General features: G+C 41.6%; 1 protein-coding gene across 1 annotated transcript in view; it reads right to left on the bottom strand.

Annotated features, from left to right (window-relative positions):
• Positions 1-2,864: 2,864 nt before the first annotated feature.
• The window catches only part of kcnb2b (potassium voltage-gated channel subfamily B member 2b), a 64,142-nt gene continuing 45,675 nt past the window's right edge, over positions 2,865-21,331 (bottom strand). Inside the window, exon 3 of the mRNA XM_028967930.1 lies at positions 2,865-5,599. Coding sequence (XP_028823763.1) covers positions 3,668-5,599 — 1,932 coding nt within the window. The 3' untranslated portion in view covers positions 2,865-3,667. The remainder of the gene's footprint in view (positions 5,600-21,331) is intronic.

Genomic DNA, 21,331 nt, shown 5'->3' with positions numbered 1-21,331 from the left:
TCAAAAGGTGTCTACTGATAACATTACACGATAACAAATCTTTAAAACAGGAAAAATTATAATATAGTCGAAAAAATAAAGACGTGGGAACACACAGTGCAGCAGTTATACACGGGAATGCTGGTCATAACACGTGGATGACACGAACGTGGTGCAACAGAAATTCTTTCTTTCAAAGAAAATAAAACCATGCACACTTGCCATTGTGACACATCACCAACGCTAATAGGACGAAACGGCAGCATGCTTCCAGTCTTTTCGCTGTTAGCTCACAGAGTTAATCACAGCGTCCACACAAGTACCACACTTAAGGTACCACCCTGACCCAGCCGCCCGGTTTGCCCACCATTCCCATCAGCATCGTGAGAGAAGCTTCCACTTCCACATGGAAAAACATCTCCAAAACGAATTGGGAAACACTTTCAGTTTAACTTGACAAGAATAGAATTCCTTCCTTTCGAAAGACAAAAAATACATAAACAAACCCAAAAAATTAAATTAGCAACATAATCATCAAGAAACCCAACTATTCACTTTCTCCACACTTGTCCTTTCATTAAAACAAACATCAAAAACAAGCAAAGGAGGAGGGTTTCAATAGTACAGTGTATTTATTGGATAAAAAAACTGTGAAGGAAATAATAAATAGTATTAAATGCATTGTTGAACTGGGTAAGATTTGAAGTACTCCTTGGACTGAAGCCCTCTGCACTTTATCTGAAAAGCCGCTTCTTGGGGTTGCAGAAGCCCCCTAGAGCCAAACGTTATCTGTAAGCCCAATAAGAAAATGCACAGTTGTGGATGCTCTTCTGGCTAGGCTCACGGTCCACAAGCCCATCCTGCGATGGCTCCCCGTCCTCACTTTCCCGTCCGTGCTCCAAACAAGCGTGAGATCAATTATCATGCTATACCTCATTCACAGTCCTCCAGTTTCACGTGCGAGTGCGACAGACCTTACAGACCCAGGATATCCAAGACGTCAACGCACATTTGACAACATTGTGGAAATGAAAGCTAATACTACCTACCGATGGGAAAAAAACACTTCTACCCTATCAGAACATTAACGTTATAGAAAACCTGAGAACTCAATAATAGTACTTGTATCTATTACGTAAAGACCTGATTTTTTCCTATAAAAAATTAGAATTTTCTGTACAGTGCTATATGAACAAAGCCAAATGGTTTGTAGCCTTCTCATAAAGGATTTTTTATGAAAAGGCACACATCATTTCAACCACTGTATGGCAGGAAATAGTTCTCGAAGTTGGTTTTGGTTTAGAAAAAATATCCTTGCCAGTATTGAGTCACAAAAAATAAATAAATAAATAAAATTGATTTGTTGATAGGCCTAAAATTATACATTTATTTATAGATTGTTTTCTGAAATTATACAAAAGAAACCTGTTTGCAGAGAATTATAAAAGGCTCACATGATCAAATAATTTTTTTTGGTCAAAAAAAGAAACTGTAGTTGACTGACATCCAGTACAGTATTTTCACCACTGTATCAATCACACAATATTCTAGGAAAACACTTCAGTTTGTCATGTTTGAGTGGTAACCCCATTACTGTGAATATTAAATACATATCGTCTGAAAAATACAAGTGTTTTGCCTGCCTGTACACTTACAAATCCACTGGACTGTAAATAAAGTGCCACAATTCTTGGCCTGCATAGATTGCAGTATGCTGTATTGCACTTCCCCCACGCTTCTTTGTGACCAGAAAAGCAACCGATGCTGAATCAACCCAAAAATCTTTAGAACATTGTCCCATTGTCAGGTTATGTGTCATAATTAATAAAATAAAAGTTCATCACTCAGCAAAGTGCCACACCAAAGCAAGAAATATACAAACAATTTCTTCTGAATAAAAGGCAACATAAAACTGAGTGGAAAAATACACAAGAGATTGGATTTACATCCATCTCAAACTTGTCTATTGGTAATGCCATTAAGTGCAACCCAAATGATCAGAGATACAAAATAATTTCAATACTCGGCAGGACTGGAACGAATCATAATGATAAGTGACTTCCTGGGTGAAGAATATAGGATGACAAATCAATAAAACCACCCATGACTTAAAAATAATATTTTAAATGAGTAAATAAAAACAGTGTAAAGCTCGTATACCATACTGCAGTTCAGCATCTGAACAGCGACTATGTAAATAACAGATGACAGTTAAAAAAAAACCCACAAACAATGCAAGTAGCAATTTGGTCCTAGGTCAGCATGAAGAGTAGCGAAGCACATCACCTCATATTCTCTGGTAGGTTACAATTATTAATTAAGGGTGAACGGAGGGTATGTTATGACTAAATGGAATGAATTAATGAACAAAACTTTTTAAAAATGTTTAGTGGCACTTTTGGGACACTACAAATCCTACATTAAATTCTATTCCTCTCTAACCTATTGTCTTACATATTTAGATGTACATATTGACCATATTTTGGCTTGGCATCACTACCTAAATTTATACTAGTTACATCATGTATGTATCACTATCATTATATGTATGTATGTTTCATGTTCTGTCTGACTGAATTGAAGCTTATGGATGTACAGTACAGGCCAAAAGTTTGGACACACCTTCTCATTCAATGTGTTTTCTTTATTTTCATGACCATTTACATTGGTAGATTCTCACTGAAGGCATCAAAACTATGAATGAACACACGTGGAGTTGTGTACTTAACAAAAAGTGGAGACCTGACCTCCACAGTCACCGGACCTGAACCCAATAGAGATGGTTTGGGGTGAGCTGGACCGCAGAGTGAAGGGAAAGGGACCAACAAGTGCTAAACACCTCTGGGAACTCCTTCAAGACTGTTGGAAAATCAGAGCAAAGGGCGGCTATTTTGAAAACATGTTTTCACCTTTTTTTGTTAAGTACATAACTCCACATGTGTTCATTAATAGTTTTATGCCTTTAGAGAGAATTGGCCTGTACTGTATGTTTCTGAACAAATGAGGTTTAATCTTTTACCATAAAACATTCTGGTCATATCATCATTTTTTTTTAACAGGGCACGAAACTGTAATCTGAACAGAACAAATTGTTACAGCATTATAGTTTGCATGAAAAACGTTTTCTTTTATCCCCATTGTGGAACAAATTGCATTCCCGTCAAAAGTTATGATATGTTTGTATAGGTCGCTACTGTGCAAGTCTCTTTCCATGGCCGGACCAAGAATGCAAACAGATCCCGTGATTCCAAAAAAATTGTACTTCTAGAGGAAATAGACACTTAACTGTCATTCTGTGCATTGCCATTGTTATTGTTCTATTTACAGTGGAGCATTTTCTGCAAACTAAGCACCGTAAAATTACATTTTAAATGCATGCTTTTAAAGATGTGCCCTCTGTGCATTTCATGAAGTCTCTAGAAAATGAAGACAAAAAAGAAAGCAAAAAAAAAAAAGAAAAAAAAGAAGTTCCAATGTACAGTAAAATCAACATTTCTGTGTAATAGGATAAATATGAGCCTGGAAGGAGCCCATCAGTCCCATGCTGTGCCTGCAGACTGCAGTTCTCGTTTCATTCATTCAGCAACTCTACTAAAAGGGACTTGTCATGCCATGCAAATGTGTCGCTTTCTCCACCTATGCACCACTTTGTTTTCCTGCCGAGGGTCTGCCCGTGAGATTCCCACAGTCACATGCTGGTTTCACAGGTTGGGGAGAGACTCCCGTCTCCTGGAATAAGATGGATCTCTGGGGTAAACATATGGTTCTCCACTTTGTGTCCACTTTGGTTGCTGTCATGCTTGTCGTCGCCGCTTACCACACCCTGAGTGCAGTTTTGCGCGGTGGCTTTGGGGGAAGTGCCCATCGCAGCCCCTGCCTCCTCAACAAGTGTCTTCTCCTCGTGGCCCACTGGAAGAGAACCCAGCTCCTCTTGACCTGCTGTGAGGAGCTTACGCCTGTCAGGGGAATCCTTCTCTGTGGTCATTAAAAGTGGCTCTGATTCCGGGCAAAGCAGTGGAGGCTCGCCCTCAGGGGACTCCAGCATGCTGCTGCTCATGTCCTGAGGGGAGCAGGTGCTGGGAGGTGTCGGAGGAACCTCGCCAGCAGTCTCAAAGAAGTTGACTTTGAGGTCCTTCATCTTTTCAGAATTTGTGTCTCTCATGGAGCTTCTGATGTTCTCCACAACCTGGTTGAAGTTCTCATTATCATCGCGTGTGGGTAACGTGTTGCTACCTGGATTGCCGGGGACAAGCTCATACAGACCATCTCTGAGGACGTCTGCTTGGCTCCCTGCATTGTTTGCCTCAGTTCCGGGTGGTGTTAACTGACTAAGGTCCAGAGGAGAAAGGGCCTTTGGGTTCTTTGACTGTACCTGCCCAGCTGGGCTCTGTGGAGTGGAAGACTTGTTGCTTTGTGTCATTTCAGCGGTGGCGCTGTCACCACTTGATACACTTCTATTTTCTGTGGCAGGTCCCTCTTTCAGAAGATGTTTTTTGGCCAATAGGCCCTCCATCTCCAGCTCCACCTGTCTTTGTGCTGCTGGGTCAGTTGATGTTGTTGTGTTAAGATCTGAAAAGGACCGTGCTTTGGTCATCTGGTTGTACATCTCCTCTAACTTCTGAACATTCAGGTGTTGAGGGCTGGACATTTTGATGCACTCTTGAGAGCCCAAATGAGAAGTTTCATACTTCTTATCGAAGGACCTTAGGCTAGTGTCTGATGATGTGCGCTTTGGGACGTCCCATCTGCTTGGTGATAGATGGTTATCTACGCGCCTTTCTTCACTTTTCTCAACCACCACGTCCATTAACTCCATGCTCCGAGCAAACGCATCTTTTAGATTCATGGAAACGATGCTGCCATTCCGTTTTGCTCTCTCCAGTGCCTCTCGTCTCTTGATGGCTTTTTCTTGTCTCTTCTGCTCCTTGTAGAATTCTGAAAAGTTGTTCACAATAATGGGAATGGGCAAGGCAATTACCAGTACACCAGCTATGCAGCAAAGCCCCCCAACTATTTTGCCAAGAAGTGTCTGTGGATATATGTCTCCATAGCCAACCGTTGTCATGGTGATGGTTGCCCACCAGAAAGAAGCTGGAATGCTGGTAAATTTTGTGGCATCCTCATCTTTTTCAGCAAAGAACACCAGACTGGAGAAAATCATAATTCCCATGGCTAAAAACAATATTAGCAGGCCAAGCTCGTTGTAGCTCCGCCTTAGCGTGAAGCCAAGAGACTGTAGTCCTGTTGAATGTCTGGCCAGTTTAAGAATCCTTAATATTCTCATAATACGGAATATCTGCACCACACGCCTCACATTCTGGAACTGCAGCACACTTTTGTTGGATTCAGTCAGGAAAATAGTTACATAGTATGGCAATATGGCCAGCAAGTCAATTATATTCAGGGGACCTTTGAAGAACTTCCACTTGTTCGGTGAGGACAGGAAGCGCAGAAGGTATTCCATGGTGAACCAGGCAATGCAGACTGCCTCAACATGTGCAAGCTGAGGGTTGTCATTGGCCTGGCCAAACTCGTCTATCACTTGGAGTTCAGGCAGGGTGTTCAGGGACAACGCAATCGTTGAAAGTATGATGAACAAGATGGATATTATGGCCAATATCTGTAAGAAAAGGATAAAGAGAATTAGAAGCAGCCTTTCAAGCCTTTCATACATACAGAAATTAGTACATGAGTATCCCTGTCCAATATTGGTGGGAATTGTGATAGCATTTTATCAAAAGTAAAAAAATAATAAACAAAAATATTCTGAAGTCAAGATTCAAGGAATAAATAATGAATGCAATCCCAGTATGTTAAATCTTCTATACTTTCAAAAATACTGTGTCAATAGTATACTATCACAAATATGGTCATTTTCAAATGCAAAACAGACAGGAAATTCTTGAATACATTATGCGGCCAAGAAGCGACCAGCATATTGATTTCTTCAGCTATGCAAGACCTCACTGGAAGAAACTGCCACCCATGTGAAGCCTGAGGTGAGGGGGACTAGGCTCATAAGCGAATGTGTGGGTGTGCTGGGCTTAAGCGGACCTTGCTGGCCCTATTGAGCAGCTGCCATTGAGGCTTATCATCCTGCCGCAGGGTCAAGGACGAAGCCCTCCACAAGTCCTGTGACACTTCCTCCCTACATCACTCCAACTTAACCCCAAACGCTTCCCGAGGCAGCATCAGAGAGGAAGTGGTCGATACCACACACCCCACTCATCACCTTCATCTGCTGCTTCAGGGGACAGAGGTAAATCAGAGGAGGCCATTATTGGAGAATGTCATCTCGTCTTGTGCTGCCATTGTTTTAGTTCCCCCGGGTGGTGCTCCTTGATAAATCTGTTGCCAAGGAAATTAGACATTTTTCTTTATTCTCTGGACGTGTGCTGCTAAGCCACCGTGCTCCAGCGAATGAAGGCTACTCTGTGATGCAAGGCCCCTTGTCACATGGGCACAGCATCTGGCGCATTGATTTAACTTCTCATATTGTTTTTGTAATCTCTTCCTGCAACAGACTACAGCGAAGCACATCCAAAGGCAACAACGTAAAAAAGGATCAGATTGGGAGAGGCTTTACGGAATTTGAATTGTGAATTCCAAGAGCTAGGTGCCAATCTGCATCTCTGTACTTACATATTATGTCATGTGAGATTAGGCATGTTCAAGTAGAAGATTATAAGATTTGTTTGCATTACTTTAAGGAAAGAGGTTGGTGTGGGGATGAATATCCATTTTGCTTTAGAAGTATTGATTCTTGACCCAATACTTTGCTTCACGGTGTAATGCGTCCACACTTGTGTGGAGCCACAGTGAAATGAGAACAGAATGCAGATGGGGTCATTTTAAGGCCATATAAATCCATTTTGAAAAAAAAAAAAAATACACAATTTCAGAATGTAAACAGGAAGTGTAACCGTGAATCAATGGCCAGTCACTTCACAAAAGCACTACCGGAGGAAATCTATTGCATGCCTTGGCATTGATGCCACTGTTTGTTCACTCTACAGGAAAGAGGGGAATGGAAATCCGATGCGGTTAGTCTCTCAGGGTCAAGGTGGTGGCTTGCGGCTGGCCCCCACATCATTACGATGAATGAGAACAGAGGCAGAAAATGGGGGGAAAATGCAAATGCTAATGAACCACATCTAAGAGTGGCAGGTCAAAACGGCCTCCCTTATGAGGGGCGGATTGATATTTATGAAGTGAATGCAGACTCAATCACGGCTGGCATGGCAGTCTTGGCCGTTCAACATGTAAACACTGGGCTTTGACCTTCACAGCTCTGTCTGAGACGAAGCTGTGTCCACGAGTCCACACTTCATGAAGAGGTAATGGTACTGTGTCTTCCACTTAAACCTGCCCCCCCCGTAATTACACCTCCATCACCATAACAAATGTAATTCGAACATTTATAAAAGGGATTAAGCTAAGTCAAAAGTGTGCATCTAAAAGCAATTAAAAGCATAAAAAAAGAAATGTACAAAATCCCTTCATTTTTTTAAAGATAGCTTTCTCTCTTTTCTTACTTTCTTTTTTACACGCAGTATTTAAGATACCGCTCTGGCTAATTTCGCTACAATGAAAATAAAGATATTCTGATTCTGACATGATGGAACCAGTTAGTTTCCTTTGGGAAAACATTCACAGTGCAATGGATTTGACTTAAAGCATAAACCTCTTAGATACTCTTGTGTTGCCAAAACTGGAAGTGCTGAAAGAATGTGACCTTAAAACTGTGGTGTTGTCAGACATTTAAGACCTTGGCTAATTTTCAAACTTCGACAATGGGATCAAACAGCAGCAAAACAGGTACCAATGGTAGCTGTCTTTGAAGACAGAGATTATGTAGATTGTTCTTCTGCATGTCTGTCTGTTTTTGCTTATCACCTACCCCCAGCCCATCACACACACAGACCGGTGGCAACAAGCCCTCGTCACAGACGTTCAACCTTTTTTCCATGAGGCATACAGGGCTGCTTTTGCATTAACCTGTTTTAATTGAGTGGGATTTGTTAACAAGATCAATTACAGAAGCTGACTCTACTTGCACTTGATTTACAGTCACAAGGTCTGATTCTGGTTTCCCCAGCCTAATCCGCCGGAAAGAGCCATGAGCCCCTCCCTGACCAGAGAGAAGCTCAGCCCATCTGTAAACATTAACGCATCCAAACACTCAGCATCTCTCAATCCCGTTTATTATTTAAGCTATTAGGTTATTAACAGCAAATGATAATTATGGTAAGAAATATTGTTTTAGTCTGTAGCCGGCCCGGAAAGCTATCGTGAGTCTACAGGTACTTTATTGGATGGCTGCAGAATAATCGACCCCCTGTCCAGCCCAGTGAGAAGGAAAGCAAGATGAAATAGCGTTGGTTTTCAGACCAGGACACCGTTAAGGAGTAGCTCCGAATAACTGCCACCTTACAGGAATACAAGGAATACTTTTTAACTTCTTCTTTTCCTGTTTCATTTCATTTTCATCTGTTCATTACAGGCCTGCTTATATCATCAGAATGTGGAAGGAGTGCAGCTTGCCATAAAGACCCCCGCTGCCCCTGCTGAGCCCTCATTGCAGGCTAGCACTCTGCTGATGCGGACATTAGTCACACCGGCTGCACAATCGGACCTGAGAGCCTTCTGTCCACCAGGAGAGAGAGGGAGCGACAGGAAATCAGCTACCTATCCAACCAAGCATCCTGCGGCCTTTGCTCTCAGCCCTGTCCTCAGAAAGCCGGGCACAGTGGAGCTGCGTGACTGGTGATTGGCTTAGACAGGAACATAATGACCTGTTAACAGCAGATAAGATGACTTGCTACATGCTCTATGAGTTCAGAGTTCTGTGAGCCACTCGTTTTCACAAAGGCAATTACCAAAGCTAAACAGTTTTACACGGTCAGTAAAGATAGAGAAACCTCAGGGAACATACATTTTAAAATGTCAATGAAAAGCATGGCCATGAAATTTTGGAATTTCTTGGTCTTAGCATTTTTTTTTACCTCACTATTTATCAGTTAAAAAATGTTGTTTTGTCTTTTAATATTAGTAATTGGTATCCTCATTGACCCTCAAGATGCACACTGGCTGACCCCTACATTTACAACAATGGTGTGAAGTAGTGAAGTATTATCACCCCCCTCCCAGATGTGGTAACACACTAACTCTCAAGGACCCTAAGTCTCTCTTAAGTGCCTGTCATCCAGGGCAGCTGGGCAATTTCCAGGCCCGTCATTCTGCTCCGGGGTGGTGGCGTCCTCCTGAGAAATGACCCCGGCCACTCCACCCCGCTGTCTGTCAGCCCGGGCCCATTATCGATTGTAGAGGAGAGGAGTCAGAATCGCCAGCCTGACCAAATACTTGTACATTTACAGTCTTGATGTTGCCCCCCCCTCACACAGAATGCCTCACACAGAATAATCAATTAGTGAATAAGAAGGCACGTATGATCTTGCATATGATCATTTTATCTGATCTCACTGTGTGATATTCTGATAATGCATCAGGTTTGCATAGTCTTATTACGATTTACTGAAGAAAATGAATGTCTATGTAAATTTGGAGTGATATAACTATATTTAAAATATAAAAATGATGATAAACCCACAGCTGGAAATATGACTTTAATAATACTCAATATGATTCAGGTTATCTACAGAAGTTCATGTTTAAAGGGTATTTATTTAAACAATCATTATATGTAATCATTATATAATGTAAAATCCATGAAAGAAAACAAATATTTACCCTTTATGGGCCTGCTAGTCATTTCGTTAGACTTAAGGTAATTAAGTGTACATAAAGAAAGGATATTACTGTATCCTGTAGACAGCTAGTCAATTCTGTCACGCCTTGCAACGTGCCATTAAATCCTTAATCAAAAAGCAGCAAATCCTTTGTCGAAATTGTTTAAGATCTGTTACGACACTCGTATTTATTACAGAAGCTAATAGACTTGATTTTTTAAAATGACTGTTCTTGCTAGGTGACCTCTCACCTAGCACACTTGCTGTCCAAACACCAAATTGGCTATTAATGTATTATTAATAGATAAGAAGTATGCATGAAGGACAGACGGCTTCGAAAAGGTAGCAAAAGAATGAGATTTTTGCATGGGGCACAGGGGCCAACCGGTCAACTCTAGGGTGATGGAAATGGGTTTCGGAATTGAAAGGTCACTCTCACATATATAATGATTGCAGATCATTGAAAGCTCTCTGGAGGACTGGCTTTATCAGAGCAGCTGAGGTAGCGAAAAGCCCCTGTGTGGGGGGAACTGCTCTATGTGTTTGATGCTGAGATCTCCCCTGACCTCATCCCTCAAGTAAGTCAACATGGCTTGCATTCAAAACTTGCCTGGCAGGATTGTAAAAAAAAAACACATATTTTTATTCAACCCCCAAGATCTAGAGGACCATGCAAAAGACATTAAAACCTGTTTTTAAAAAGAAATGATCAGTGAAGTGATCCATAAAGTATGAAATGTATACCAAAAAACACAGAGAGAGATTCAGTGAAAACACAGTTTTGGCTTAAAGGTGCAAATAGGGAAACCCTAAATAAAATAAAAAAGTATGCCCTACCTATAATTTTAGAAAATCAAAACATTAAATACCTAATTGTGCTGCTTTGTGTCCTCTTAGCTCATTGCCAGCACTTTGACAGGGTGTAACATAATCAATAATTACTGTAACACGGTGCCATTTGTCTGGGCTTATCGCAGCACTCAAATCACTCCAATTAAGTGCAGAGGTGCCATTTGTGATTAACCCTGTGATGGCTCTACACTTTGCTACTGGACAGACAAGGTTGAAAATGCCCTGCTCCATTCCAGCTAGTGTTTCCACATCCAACACATTGCCCCTAACAAATTTCATGAATACCATGCAGAGAAAGTCGTATCATGGCATAAACTGAAAATAGCCAAATAATTTCACTGATCACCACAGATATATCCATATAGCTAATTCAACCACTATATTTATTACTGTTTGGCATTGGAAGTTACATATGATATGCATTTTGTATAGAATAAAGCAGATGTCCTAGCTAATAAAGAGGCCATGTAGGGGAGTCAGGGGTTGATTAGTGGAATTGATTATCAGAGATCTTATGTTTTCAGTAGAGGGCAATCACCTGTAAATACGAATTGTGTATGTAAAATAAATGGTAAGATTAGAGTGAGCCCTTCATGTATAGATAGGGGGTGGGCTGCCGTCAACAGAGGCATCAGCTCTACAGCAATTTTAGCCTTCTAGCCCAGTTCTTAATATTTTCAATAGGAACATTATCATAAACAGTACTTGAAATGACAGCTGAATAAATATGGGATGGCATTCACGCTCTTCCCAGGAGTCTTTGCAGGCATACGAATGCAGAATGTCCTTGCTTTTGGGGCACAATGCCGTCCACTGGTTTCACCACATTAATTATGGTGTGCTTGAGAAACGCTTGAGTGGAAACCGACGCTGAAACCACTCCTGCAAGTCTAATGACTTTACTGTGGGTAAATCAAATCAGCTGGAAAATTGGAGATAGCTCTATTGACTTACCTAGCACAGAGTTCCATTAGAAGAGATCACTTCCACCCGGCTCCCCAGCCCCCACCTCTCCCCTCTAGCCGCCCTGCACGGGGAATGTCCAGGACTCCATCTTTTCATTATTTTGCTTTGTGCTGACCACCCCTATTGCAATTCATTATTCTCATGAACCGCACAAAGCACCTCTGGGAAAGTGTCAGCAATGTAGTTGTTCATATTCAGTAGCATGTGTTTGGTGATGATTATTCATTAAAAAATACGCTGGTGAAACCCAAGTGAATTGTGGGAGCCTGCGAGTCTCTATACTCCAGCAGAGATGAGAGACGTTGCAGGGGTAGATGGGAACTCTCTCTCTCTCTCTCTCTGCATGTCAGATTCTGCCAGATAAGCAGCACTTGGCAGACAACACTAAAACATTTTCGCACACAATACAAATAAAAAAGTGTGGGAGAATCTTGCAATGCCATGGAAAAAATCTCGAAGCTTGACGAAGGCGACCTCACCTATTTACGCGAGGCTGTCGGTAAACCGCCAAGTGGAACTCGAAAGGTGACATCGCCCCAAACTTTCATGGGAATCACCCAAAGATAAATTTTGCCACTTCAGTTGTGTGTAGGATGTGCAGAAGGTGCCAACTGCTCGCTCTCTGAGCAGAGACTGTTTGTCAGATGAGGAGCTGCACCAGAGCTGACACTGTCCAACAGGTTACCACAGTAACGGTGGCAAAACCGAAGGAAAAGCGTGCATCACTGATGTCAGGGGCGAAGGCAAAACCCTGTGGGAATGCTGAAGGCTTTTCTGCCCATGCTGCAATAAATAGCCTGGGAATCCGCCTTCGTGAGACTGGTGCAAAGTGAGAGAGGAGAACTCACAAGCCCACCCCCCCCTTCCCAGCATACCCAGAACACCCCTCTGCTTAAAATGCTGCATAGGCCTCCAACACGGCCCCGGCTGTATCATACAACCAGGATTCCAGCGCGGGAGTCATAAGGCCGTACCTTGAAATATGAGCTGCTCGGCGCACGATCACCATCTCCAGCTGCGTGGGCTCATGGGATATGAAAGGAGCCTTAATGAATAACAAATGCACTCCCACTCATCGGTCATCTCTCCCTCTCATTTACCGCTTGAATATTCCTGGGGCTATTAACAAGCGGCACCTTAAAACACAGGCGAGCGGTGGCATGGTGTAAGATCTTACCCTGAAACTGCTGCATGGTGGGGTTTTATAGACTTTGTCACCACTGGACATTTGTAATGTCACTGTCCCTTGTAAATGTTTGGAAAAACAAAAGAAGAAACTTAGAGTGAATTCCATTTCCTTAGAGGGAAGGGCACCTTTATTATATCACAGATATCAACTTTGCAATCCTATGGAACATTCCCTATGAATAACACCATATGAGGCATACCAACATTCTTCATCTTGGAAGAATGTTATCCACCCCCTTAGCAGAGACGAAGAGACAACAGAGCACTGGAAAACAACGTTGACTAGCGTTGGAACAATAAATCGATACGGAAATATATTGTGATACTTCCATTGGTAATACATTATTGATAGTCTGGTTTCCAGTATTGATGAACTGAAGATTAATTTCAATACTTACTGCAAATGTATATGAGATATTGTGTTTTATAGCAAAACTAAGGGAGGCAGTTTTCACCACACAGCAACAGAATCAAACACACACAAAATACATTCCCTTTCATATAGTGCAATGATTTATAATAAAATTATAAAAGAAATTGCCCTTTTTTATTCTCCTCTTAGACACATATCACATTGAACTGTCCTGCAAAGTGAGAAGTATCACAGAATCAAACGTATTATTAAACGTTCCATTATTATGGAACAATATACCAAGATTCTACGTGATTCCCAAACATAATACACCTTATTCTGCCTCAATTGTTCTTTATCATGCATAGCATATGTTCATGCTTTTCAGATCTGACAAAAAGGCTTTTTCTATATCTTTTTTTTTTCCTTTTAGCATGGAACAAAGGAGTAGAACTAGGAAACTACAAATAGGAAATATTAATACCTTAAAAATCATTAAGTGACCATACGTTACAGACTTAAACATGATGTTGTATCAGAACCTGTTCTTAACAATGTTCTAATGTAAAATTTGACATTTATTCCTCTTTTCACATGCACATTAGTGCATCACCCCTGCCAGTGGTTTCAGTCTCACGCAATTAATTAAAAAGCCCCCTCTTTCCAATCCAATTATTGATATATGTGCTATTTTTGGAACAGCCTTACTGACCTGAAGATCGAAAATGAAACCTGATGTAAGATATTCTACACATTTAGGTTCTAGAACCTTGGTTGAAATGCAGAGATATTTCATCAGTGGCCAATTCTGTGGTTTCCAGGAGCACAGCAGGAGCTTTTGATTTGATCTCTTGCCTCCCAGGAAGGTCTACAGAAAGTCAACCCGACTGATGTGTCAGAGCTTCGGATGTGTAATTAAGGTGCAGTTTTGGGAGCTGATATGACTCTCTTCAGCGCTTTTGCTTCTGTTCAGCACTTTCTTTTGTAAAATCATACCTGCTACTAGCGCACATTGACATTCACAGCAGTGAAAGATTTTTATTTCATGCCAAATCGGCTTCCATTCTCCTGCCTCGTCCTTGGAGAGAACCTTCACAGCTACAGCAAACATCCTCAGCCTTCGAACCCTTTGCCTTCAAGGCATGCCTGTCAGATATGCCAGTCGGACAGAAATGGACTGGGGTTGACTCCTGAAATGAGTCTCAGAGGCCAAGGAGCATGTCCCAAAATGTGCGTATTCCCCGTAATAAATACGTGAATATTTGACCTTGTGGCAGTAGCGTTTATGCTAATGACCCAGCAGACCAGACTCATACGAGAGGTCCGGGGAGACATGGGGTGTGTGTGCGAGTGCGTGGCGTCTCTTCTGCTCTGGCGTGAAAGGGCATCTCACGCACAGGCATGAATAACAGCGCCTTGATCAGTGCATGATGCAGCAGCTCTTCTAAACAAAGAAAAATAAATGGAAAGAAGACAGATATACAGTCGATTTAAAAAACATGAGCTGCTTCCCAATAAACCCCCTGCGGTTGGCTGCTCGTGCACGGCATCTCCACTCTGGAGCGGTGTGTTCACAAAGCAACCAAAACCAAGGGCCGCACTCCTCCCTCCCTAGCGTCTCTCCTGAGTGTCAGTGTGTGTATGTGGGGAAGCAGCTTCTCAACACAAATTAGCCTGCTCCTTTTATGGTGATTTGAAACAGAAAGGGAGAGTGTTTCTTCGCACTCGCCCACCCAGGCACCAAAAATTCTCCCTTCCCTTTTGCCATTCTGGTCGTACACTACCTCTGCATGGCTCTTCAGAGTTCAGTTACGTAACTGCGGCTCAGCATGCCCCGCAATCCCTCCTCGAACGACAGCTCTGTGTCCATTTACCTGTTTCCTTTTTCCACTTTAAATCCGGCCGAGTAGTAAGTGTGTAAGTGTGATGTGGTCTTGGAAGCAAGGGCCTTTATTCACAGGGGATAAAGGCGCTTGTCAGAGAGAGCTATAGCGCGGCTGTGAAATGGACTACACTTGCTCGGCTGATAGTACTTGGTGAATCCCACCTTCAGGGTCAGCACCATTTCCGTTAAAATGCCTCCTAATCGTTTATCGTTCAAAAGTCCCGTAAAGCATCATGTTTTTTTTTCTATCTGTGTCTAATGAAATAAAATAAAAAAAAACAGACCCGTGTTTTTCCAGCAGCAACACTTTGTCTCCCAGTACGGCATTAAAATCTGGGAAAAACAGCAATGTAATGTATGCTAATAACTCTGCCATGCTGGTAGACTTGGAACTGTGGATCCAGGAAAACAGCCATGTCCCCTGACTCCACACCAGAGGGAGCTCTGCCTCCCACCAGCCTGAGCCCGTTTGTCAGCTTGGACCATTAAACGTGTCATTCGCAGTGCCCACTCACACAAACTGGCATCGCATGTGTCTTCTTTCAGTGCAGAAATTCTGACTGTAGTATGCTTCAATGTGAAGGATGAAGTCTGCTAGAAAATCCACCTTTGTGCTTTTAAGCCATAGAAATGACATTTCCGACATGTATCAAAGGCACATAACCAAAATAAGCAGAATTCCATGTCGGTTGACAAATGACCTGCAGATGACCTTCATGAAGAGGTTAACTCAAATATTTCATTAGGTTATTAAATCTATGTCTATTTCGGATTAATTTAAAAGTCCCATACAAGGATATGATAAGTGTTTTTTCATACTAATTTAAGTTCCTTTAACAATTATATCAATGCGTTCTTATTGAAAAATCCAACAAAATTTTAAATGAAGCAAACAATCAGCGAAACAAAAACACAATTATATCAATCCAAAACTTCTATTTATAGCTTTCCATCTTCACTGTAATTTTGATATGGATTTTTAGTACGACCCAATACTTGATATATCTGGGCAGATACAGTACTGTGTAAACGTTTTAAGTATCAGTGAAGCTACTTAAAGTTTTTTCATCTTCCAAAACGTAACTGTTCAGGAAGTGACTAGCTAAAAATAAAACACACAAATAAAATGATAAAAAGAGAAAGTGGCGATACTGGGAGTATCTCTAGATCCAACGCACGAATGCTCTCCTGTAGGTCTACAGATAGAATACAATATTGTATTGCTGCTCAGAAAATAATATAATAAAAAAAAAAAATTGGATCGTTCTCTATTCCCATAATGCCATTGTTTAATGAAAACAATATCAATATTTGATCAGTGTTTGACATAGGGGTTTTTCTTACGTTATTTGATTACAGGTTAGACAGCGGTTTTACTTTCAGTGGTTTTTATTGGTGTCTAAGACTTTTGCACAGTACTGTATATTTTTAAAAGTTTAAAAAATATTGATTTCCCCCAACTCTTCCATAGATTCAGGTACAATAATTAACTTATTATCAGATCTTTCCACATCTGTAGGGTTCCATAAAAAGACCCTGCTCTTGTCACAACCTGACAGCCACACACACTTGAAAGCTAAAGCGATGGTGTGCACCATCACCGTAGCAACAGATGAATGGATTCCCCATTCATGGCAGTGGAGCTGGTGGTGGCAGCTCAGGTTTCCATAGAGAAGCATGCGGTGTGTTCATGGAGGGGGCTCCCTCCATCTGTAAACATGACCCATAGCCTCTCTCACTTTAATAACAAGTGATTAGTAATAGAAACAGCCCTGCATTATACTGACATTTAAATATTAACTCATTATTTCTAAATAAACATGCACTGCAGTATTAAAATGTTATGAAAAGAATGAAGAGTGTAATGCAACAACTGAAAATGACAGTGGAACAATGAAAAAAAGTTCCTACCTGGATTATTAATTATAGTCTGCAGGTACGGTAAGCCTCTAGGCAGCTCAGAAGGCAGCAGTAAAAAGTCAAATTATGTGTCAAGAGCCTGTGTTATGTTAAAATTTTTGATAAATAGGTGACAAAAAAGGTAAAAAGGCCAATTTTGAGCTTAAGAAAAACAGAAGGTGCCACATCTAGATGCTCTAGACAGGCTAGGCTGGGTTATGATGCTAACTTGAAAATAAAATTACACAAATAAAATATTCTTGCATTGGTTTGATTCTGAGCCACAGCATTTTCATGCCATGTTTGTGTGGCTCTAAGATAAAGACCTTTCTCATTTCCTTGTTCCCAGCTCTTAATTTGAGTTAGGAATCTATTCACAGTAAGGCAATGGCTTTTAAAGCCGAGTTTTATGCGGTATATAATAAAGGTTTGTACTGCTTCCTACCGCCGGGCTTAATGATGTTGCTGAACAAGGGCACTGAACAGATAAAGTGGAAGAGGATCTTTAACCCTATATAACAGTTACGATATGCCAGAAAAATAAACTTTCAATAAGCACGGTTGCCTGTTTCAAAATGCGTGGCGTACGGCATCAGTACACACCCTGGTTGTGTCCTTTATTCCCCGTTCCACGGTGGTGCCATTGCCCGTGTGTGTTATTTAGAGCCCTGATCTGTTTCTGCTGGGTCGCGCTCGTGATAAGAACTGGCACGGGCGCCGTACATCCCAGCTCTTAACCTCCGTTACCACCGCATGTGTGACACGGAGGAAACAAAGGTTACCTGAGGAAGCAGTCCCGACCGGGGACGTTTCAGGACAACTCTAATAGGATTTGGCTTCTATCTTTATCCAGGGTATAAGCAGATGCTCATTCTTTCCCCACAGGAAGAATTTATTTAACAATTAGGCACTTTTGCAAACCTTGACCACTGGGCCAGCTTCCTCTGGAAGCCATCAATCAGGAACAATGTTCCTGTCCAGGACTCTTAAATTCATAGCGCAACTCATGTGTGAACCTGAAAACTGCACGCCTTCCACTGAAAGTCCTGCTCCCAAATGTACAAACCTCTACTTGTGTGTTCACGCTCGTTTGGATTAATTAAAGTAAATCTTCCGTGAAGAGAAAGGGCGCAGAAACCTAGCTCCCTCAAGGGCAGCCCTCCCATCAATACCTATGCCAGCCATGGCAAGAGTCAGGAATTGCAGCCTTTAAAGGCCATTCCAGTCTAGAGCCTTAATTTAATATGTTTCCCTGCCATTAAATCAATTGTGCACAATTTGTCAGCGCATAAAACATTAATTCTTTTATTATGTTCACTCGCTTCTATGGTTATCTTCTAACTTATAGAGTTAAGAGATTCCAGCCCATGTACATTTCACATCGAGCCTCTTCTGTTCTCAGATGCTCATTGCTGATGATGATAATGGATACCCTATATTGGAAAATTAATTAATGACTAGTTGGCCTGTGTTCCAAAAACACATGTTAAAAAAAGGATTCTCTGACACGGTCATGCGTTTTATAAAGGGAACGCTTGCCTGATCATTTTGTGCAGATGATGTGTGCATTGCAGGGTTTTTCAGAAATGACTAATAGCATGGGCCCCAGACTGTTAACTAGCAATGGAGTACAGTAGAGAAGGAAAAAGAAGAAATGTGACACAACTTTAGTATGTTAGAGGGAAGGGAAAATTCATGAGCGAGGTCTGCTCCTACACCTCGCCTCCAGAACAACCTTGCACTTCACAACTCGCCGTCCACGGTTCCACCACCGTTTGTAGCTCAGCACAGGGCCACTTCCAGGCCACAGTGGATAACCTTCTTTCAACCTTCTTTCTCTGCAGAGAATCCAACTTGGCAGGAAAAAAAAAAAAAAAATTCCTTGAGAATTAACTTTCTAACAACGTCTCTGGACGCAAACCCAGGCAGAGGAGGCATTATGGGAAGACAGCAGTGCAAGCAGTGCAGCACAGGGGAGAAATACAGCAAGATGGGACAACAAAAGGCTGTCAGTGGCACATGGCGTCCAATTGCTGAGGGGAAGCCTGAAGGCATTTAGAAAATCAAACCTGCTATGAATGACTGGATGAGAATATCAGTGTTGCTCTGTGGGGATTCACAGACATAAATAAACAATATTGTTTTTGTCAGGATTTCATCAGCATAATTATTTTATGAGCGACAAAAAAGTTTGGCATAGAATCTGAAAGCCGGCCCAAACCCACAAGCTACATGGGCATAGAATTTGTAAAAAATTAAATGAACCTCAAATAAACAAATAAATAAATAAAACCATCCTTATTTACGCCATCCTAATGAATTAGGATTTATGAGTACACATTGATCAAGGGTGTTAACGGCAATAAATCTGCTTGTTTGCTGTGTCAGTGATGTTTGTTCCGTCTTCTACTGCAGTACAGTCTGAAGACAGGGGGGTGGGGGAGGACCTCAGTCACTGCACATGAAGCAACAGAAGGGAAAGTGCTAAGCAGAGGTGGGACTGTGGCTTCCTGCAACCGAAGAGTTCAGCACAGTCCTGGTTGTTTCAGATCACAAAACAACATATTTTTAAAATATATATAAATATATAAATATTGTTTTATTATCAATATTATTAATATTATCTATGTTTAGTTTATCTATGTATGTTATCAGCAGACTCCAAGCTACATATACTGAATTTAGTTTCATAAAATGGGACTATACAGGTGATATGTTTAGCTATAATGAAATTTATTTATAAATATTATATTATAGTGTTTAAATCTGAGCTAGTACTGAACAGTCAAAAGATTTTCTTTACAAAATAAATTGCGTAATAGTTCTAGCCAGGAAAACCCAGGCTGATTTAGCTAAATTGTGGAGGTCATTTCCATCACTCCCACAGAGTAGCTCACAGATTTCTGAGTGGTGAGTAAACACATATTTACCTGTTTAACTCTATTTCCAGCTACACCACGCAATACTCATCATAATAGTCAAATTCCATTCGCATTCACTTTACACGGGGGTGCTGTGGTTCTGTACTAAATACCACGTGTGGCTAACACGTCATGTTCCAAGGCCAGAACGCCCTTCCTTCAACCCCTCACCAACAAGTCAAATAGCTTGACTGTGCACTAAAGACCCAATATGGTTAATTCTGGAAAATGTTCTGGAAATGTACGCTTACGTCACCAAGCCACGTAATGAATAGAGGGCTGCCAAGGCTGAGTAACTACACTGATGATATGTTTCCCCATCAATAATCAGTTTCATTACACAAATTAATGAAATAAACATTCCTAGGCTTTATTTCTGGGGCAATTAATCCCCAAAGTTATTACCCATAATCCCACCATTAGGAGAGGCCTAATAAGATGGATGAATAGAGAAATGTTGAATAATCAGAGCAGAATGACAGCAGAGCGTTCACATTATGTCAAGGCCCATAGGTAACTGATGAGTAATGTTAGTAACATTTACCTCTCGATGTATCATGTATCACCAACACTTTGCACTTTTGCTTCGCTAAACCCACAAAACACTTGAGGTCAGACTCCCTAGAACTGAAAGTGGAAGAAAGTGGAATTAGTCTCTCCATCGTTACTCGGGGACACACCCGCTTTTCCTCACCTGTACACAACCTTGGATGTGTTAGGCCCACATTTGCTGGCGTAAACTAAAATTGTGTAAAAAGTTTTTATTTTAGGTATTTGAAGGAATTCTTCGGAGAAATACAGGAAAGAAAATGCACAACAATAACAGGGCCTATATGTTTTCTATGAAATATGGCTGCAGCGTGAGGCTGTTTATTATTGGCCAGCGACGACAAATCACCTTGACACCCTCATCAGTAGCAGAAGAGAGGGGTTGGTTGAGGTGGAGGGGGTTCTAGCAGCACTGTTCAGTGCTGGGTGGGCGGTGGGAGTGTCTGCCTCTGCAGTGAGTGCTGCATGCACTGCTGAAGCAGCTGCAGTTATGATCGGGCTCCAGTTACGAGGCCCATGGGATATTCAGTCCATTCATCAGCCGTCCAAAGAAGTGGAACCGCCCTTCTCATGCCCCACAGAGCCAAGGGCTCGAAAAAATTCACCAAATTATTCCATCATGTACGCTAGGTGCCATACATGAAAAAAATAAATTCCTCCCCAGCTCAACACTCTAGAGAACTGCCGACTGTTGACATCCCAAGTCCCACAGCAGTTGTCACATGAAGAGCCACGGATTTAACCTTGGTTACGCCATTAGATGCCATTCCGGCATTGCTTGCATGTCCCACACACCGTGTTAAAGAGGCTTTCCTCGAACAGGACTCAGGGCTCTCGCTCAGTGCGCAAAAAGCCCTTTGCAAACATAAACACGGGGAAGATTGAAGACACTTGGTGATAAAGTGGCCCAGCGCAATTCGCCGCGCAGCAACCATGTGCAGCACTGGGCTGAATAAACAATGCGCTTTTCCCGTGTTTATACGATAAATGT

This window comes from Denticeps clupeoides, chromosome 2 (genome assembly GCF_900700375.1).
Source record: "Denticeps clupeoides chromosome 2, fDenClu1.1, whole genome shotgun sequence".
In the NCBI taxonomy this organism is placed as follows: domain Eukaryota; kingdom Metazoa; phylum Chordata; class Actinopteri; order Clupeiformes; family Denticipitidae; genus Denticeps; species Denticeps clupeoides.
This window is presented reverse-complemented; position numbering and strand designations above follow the sequence as displayed.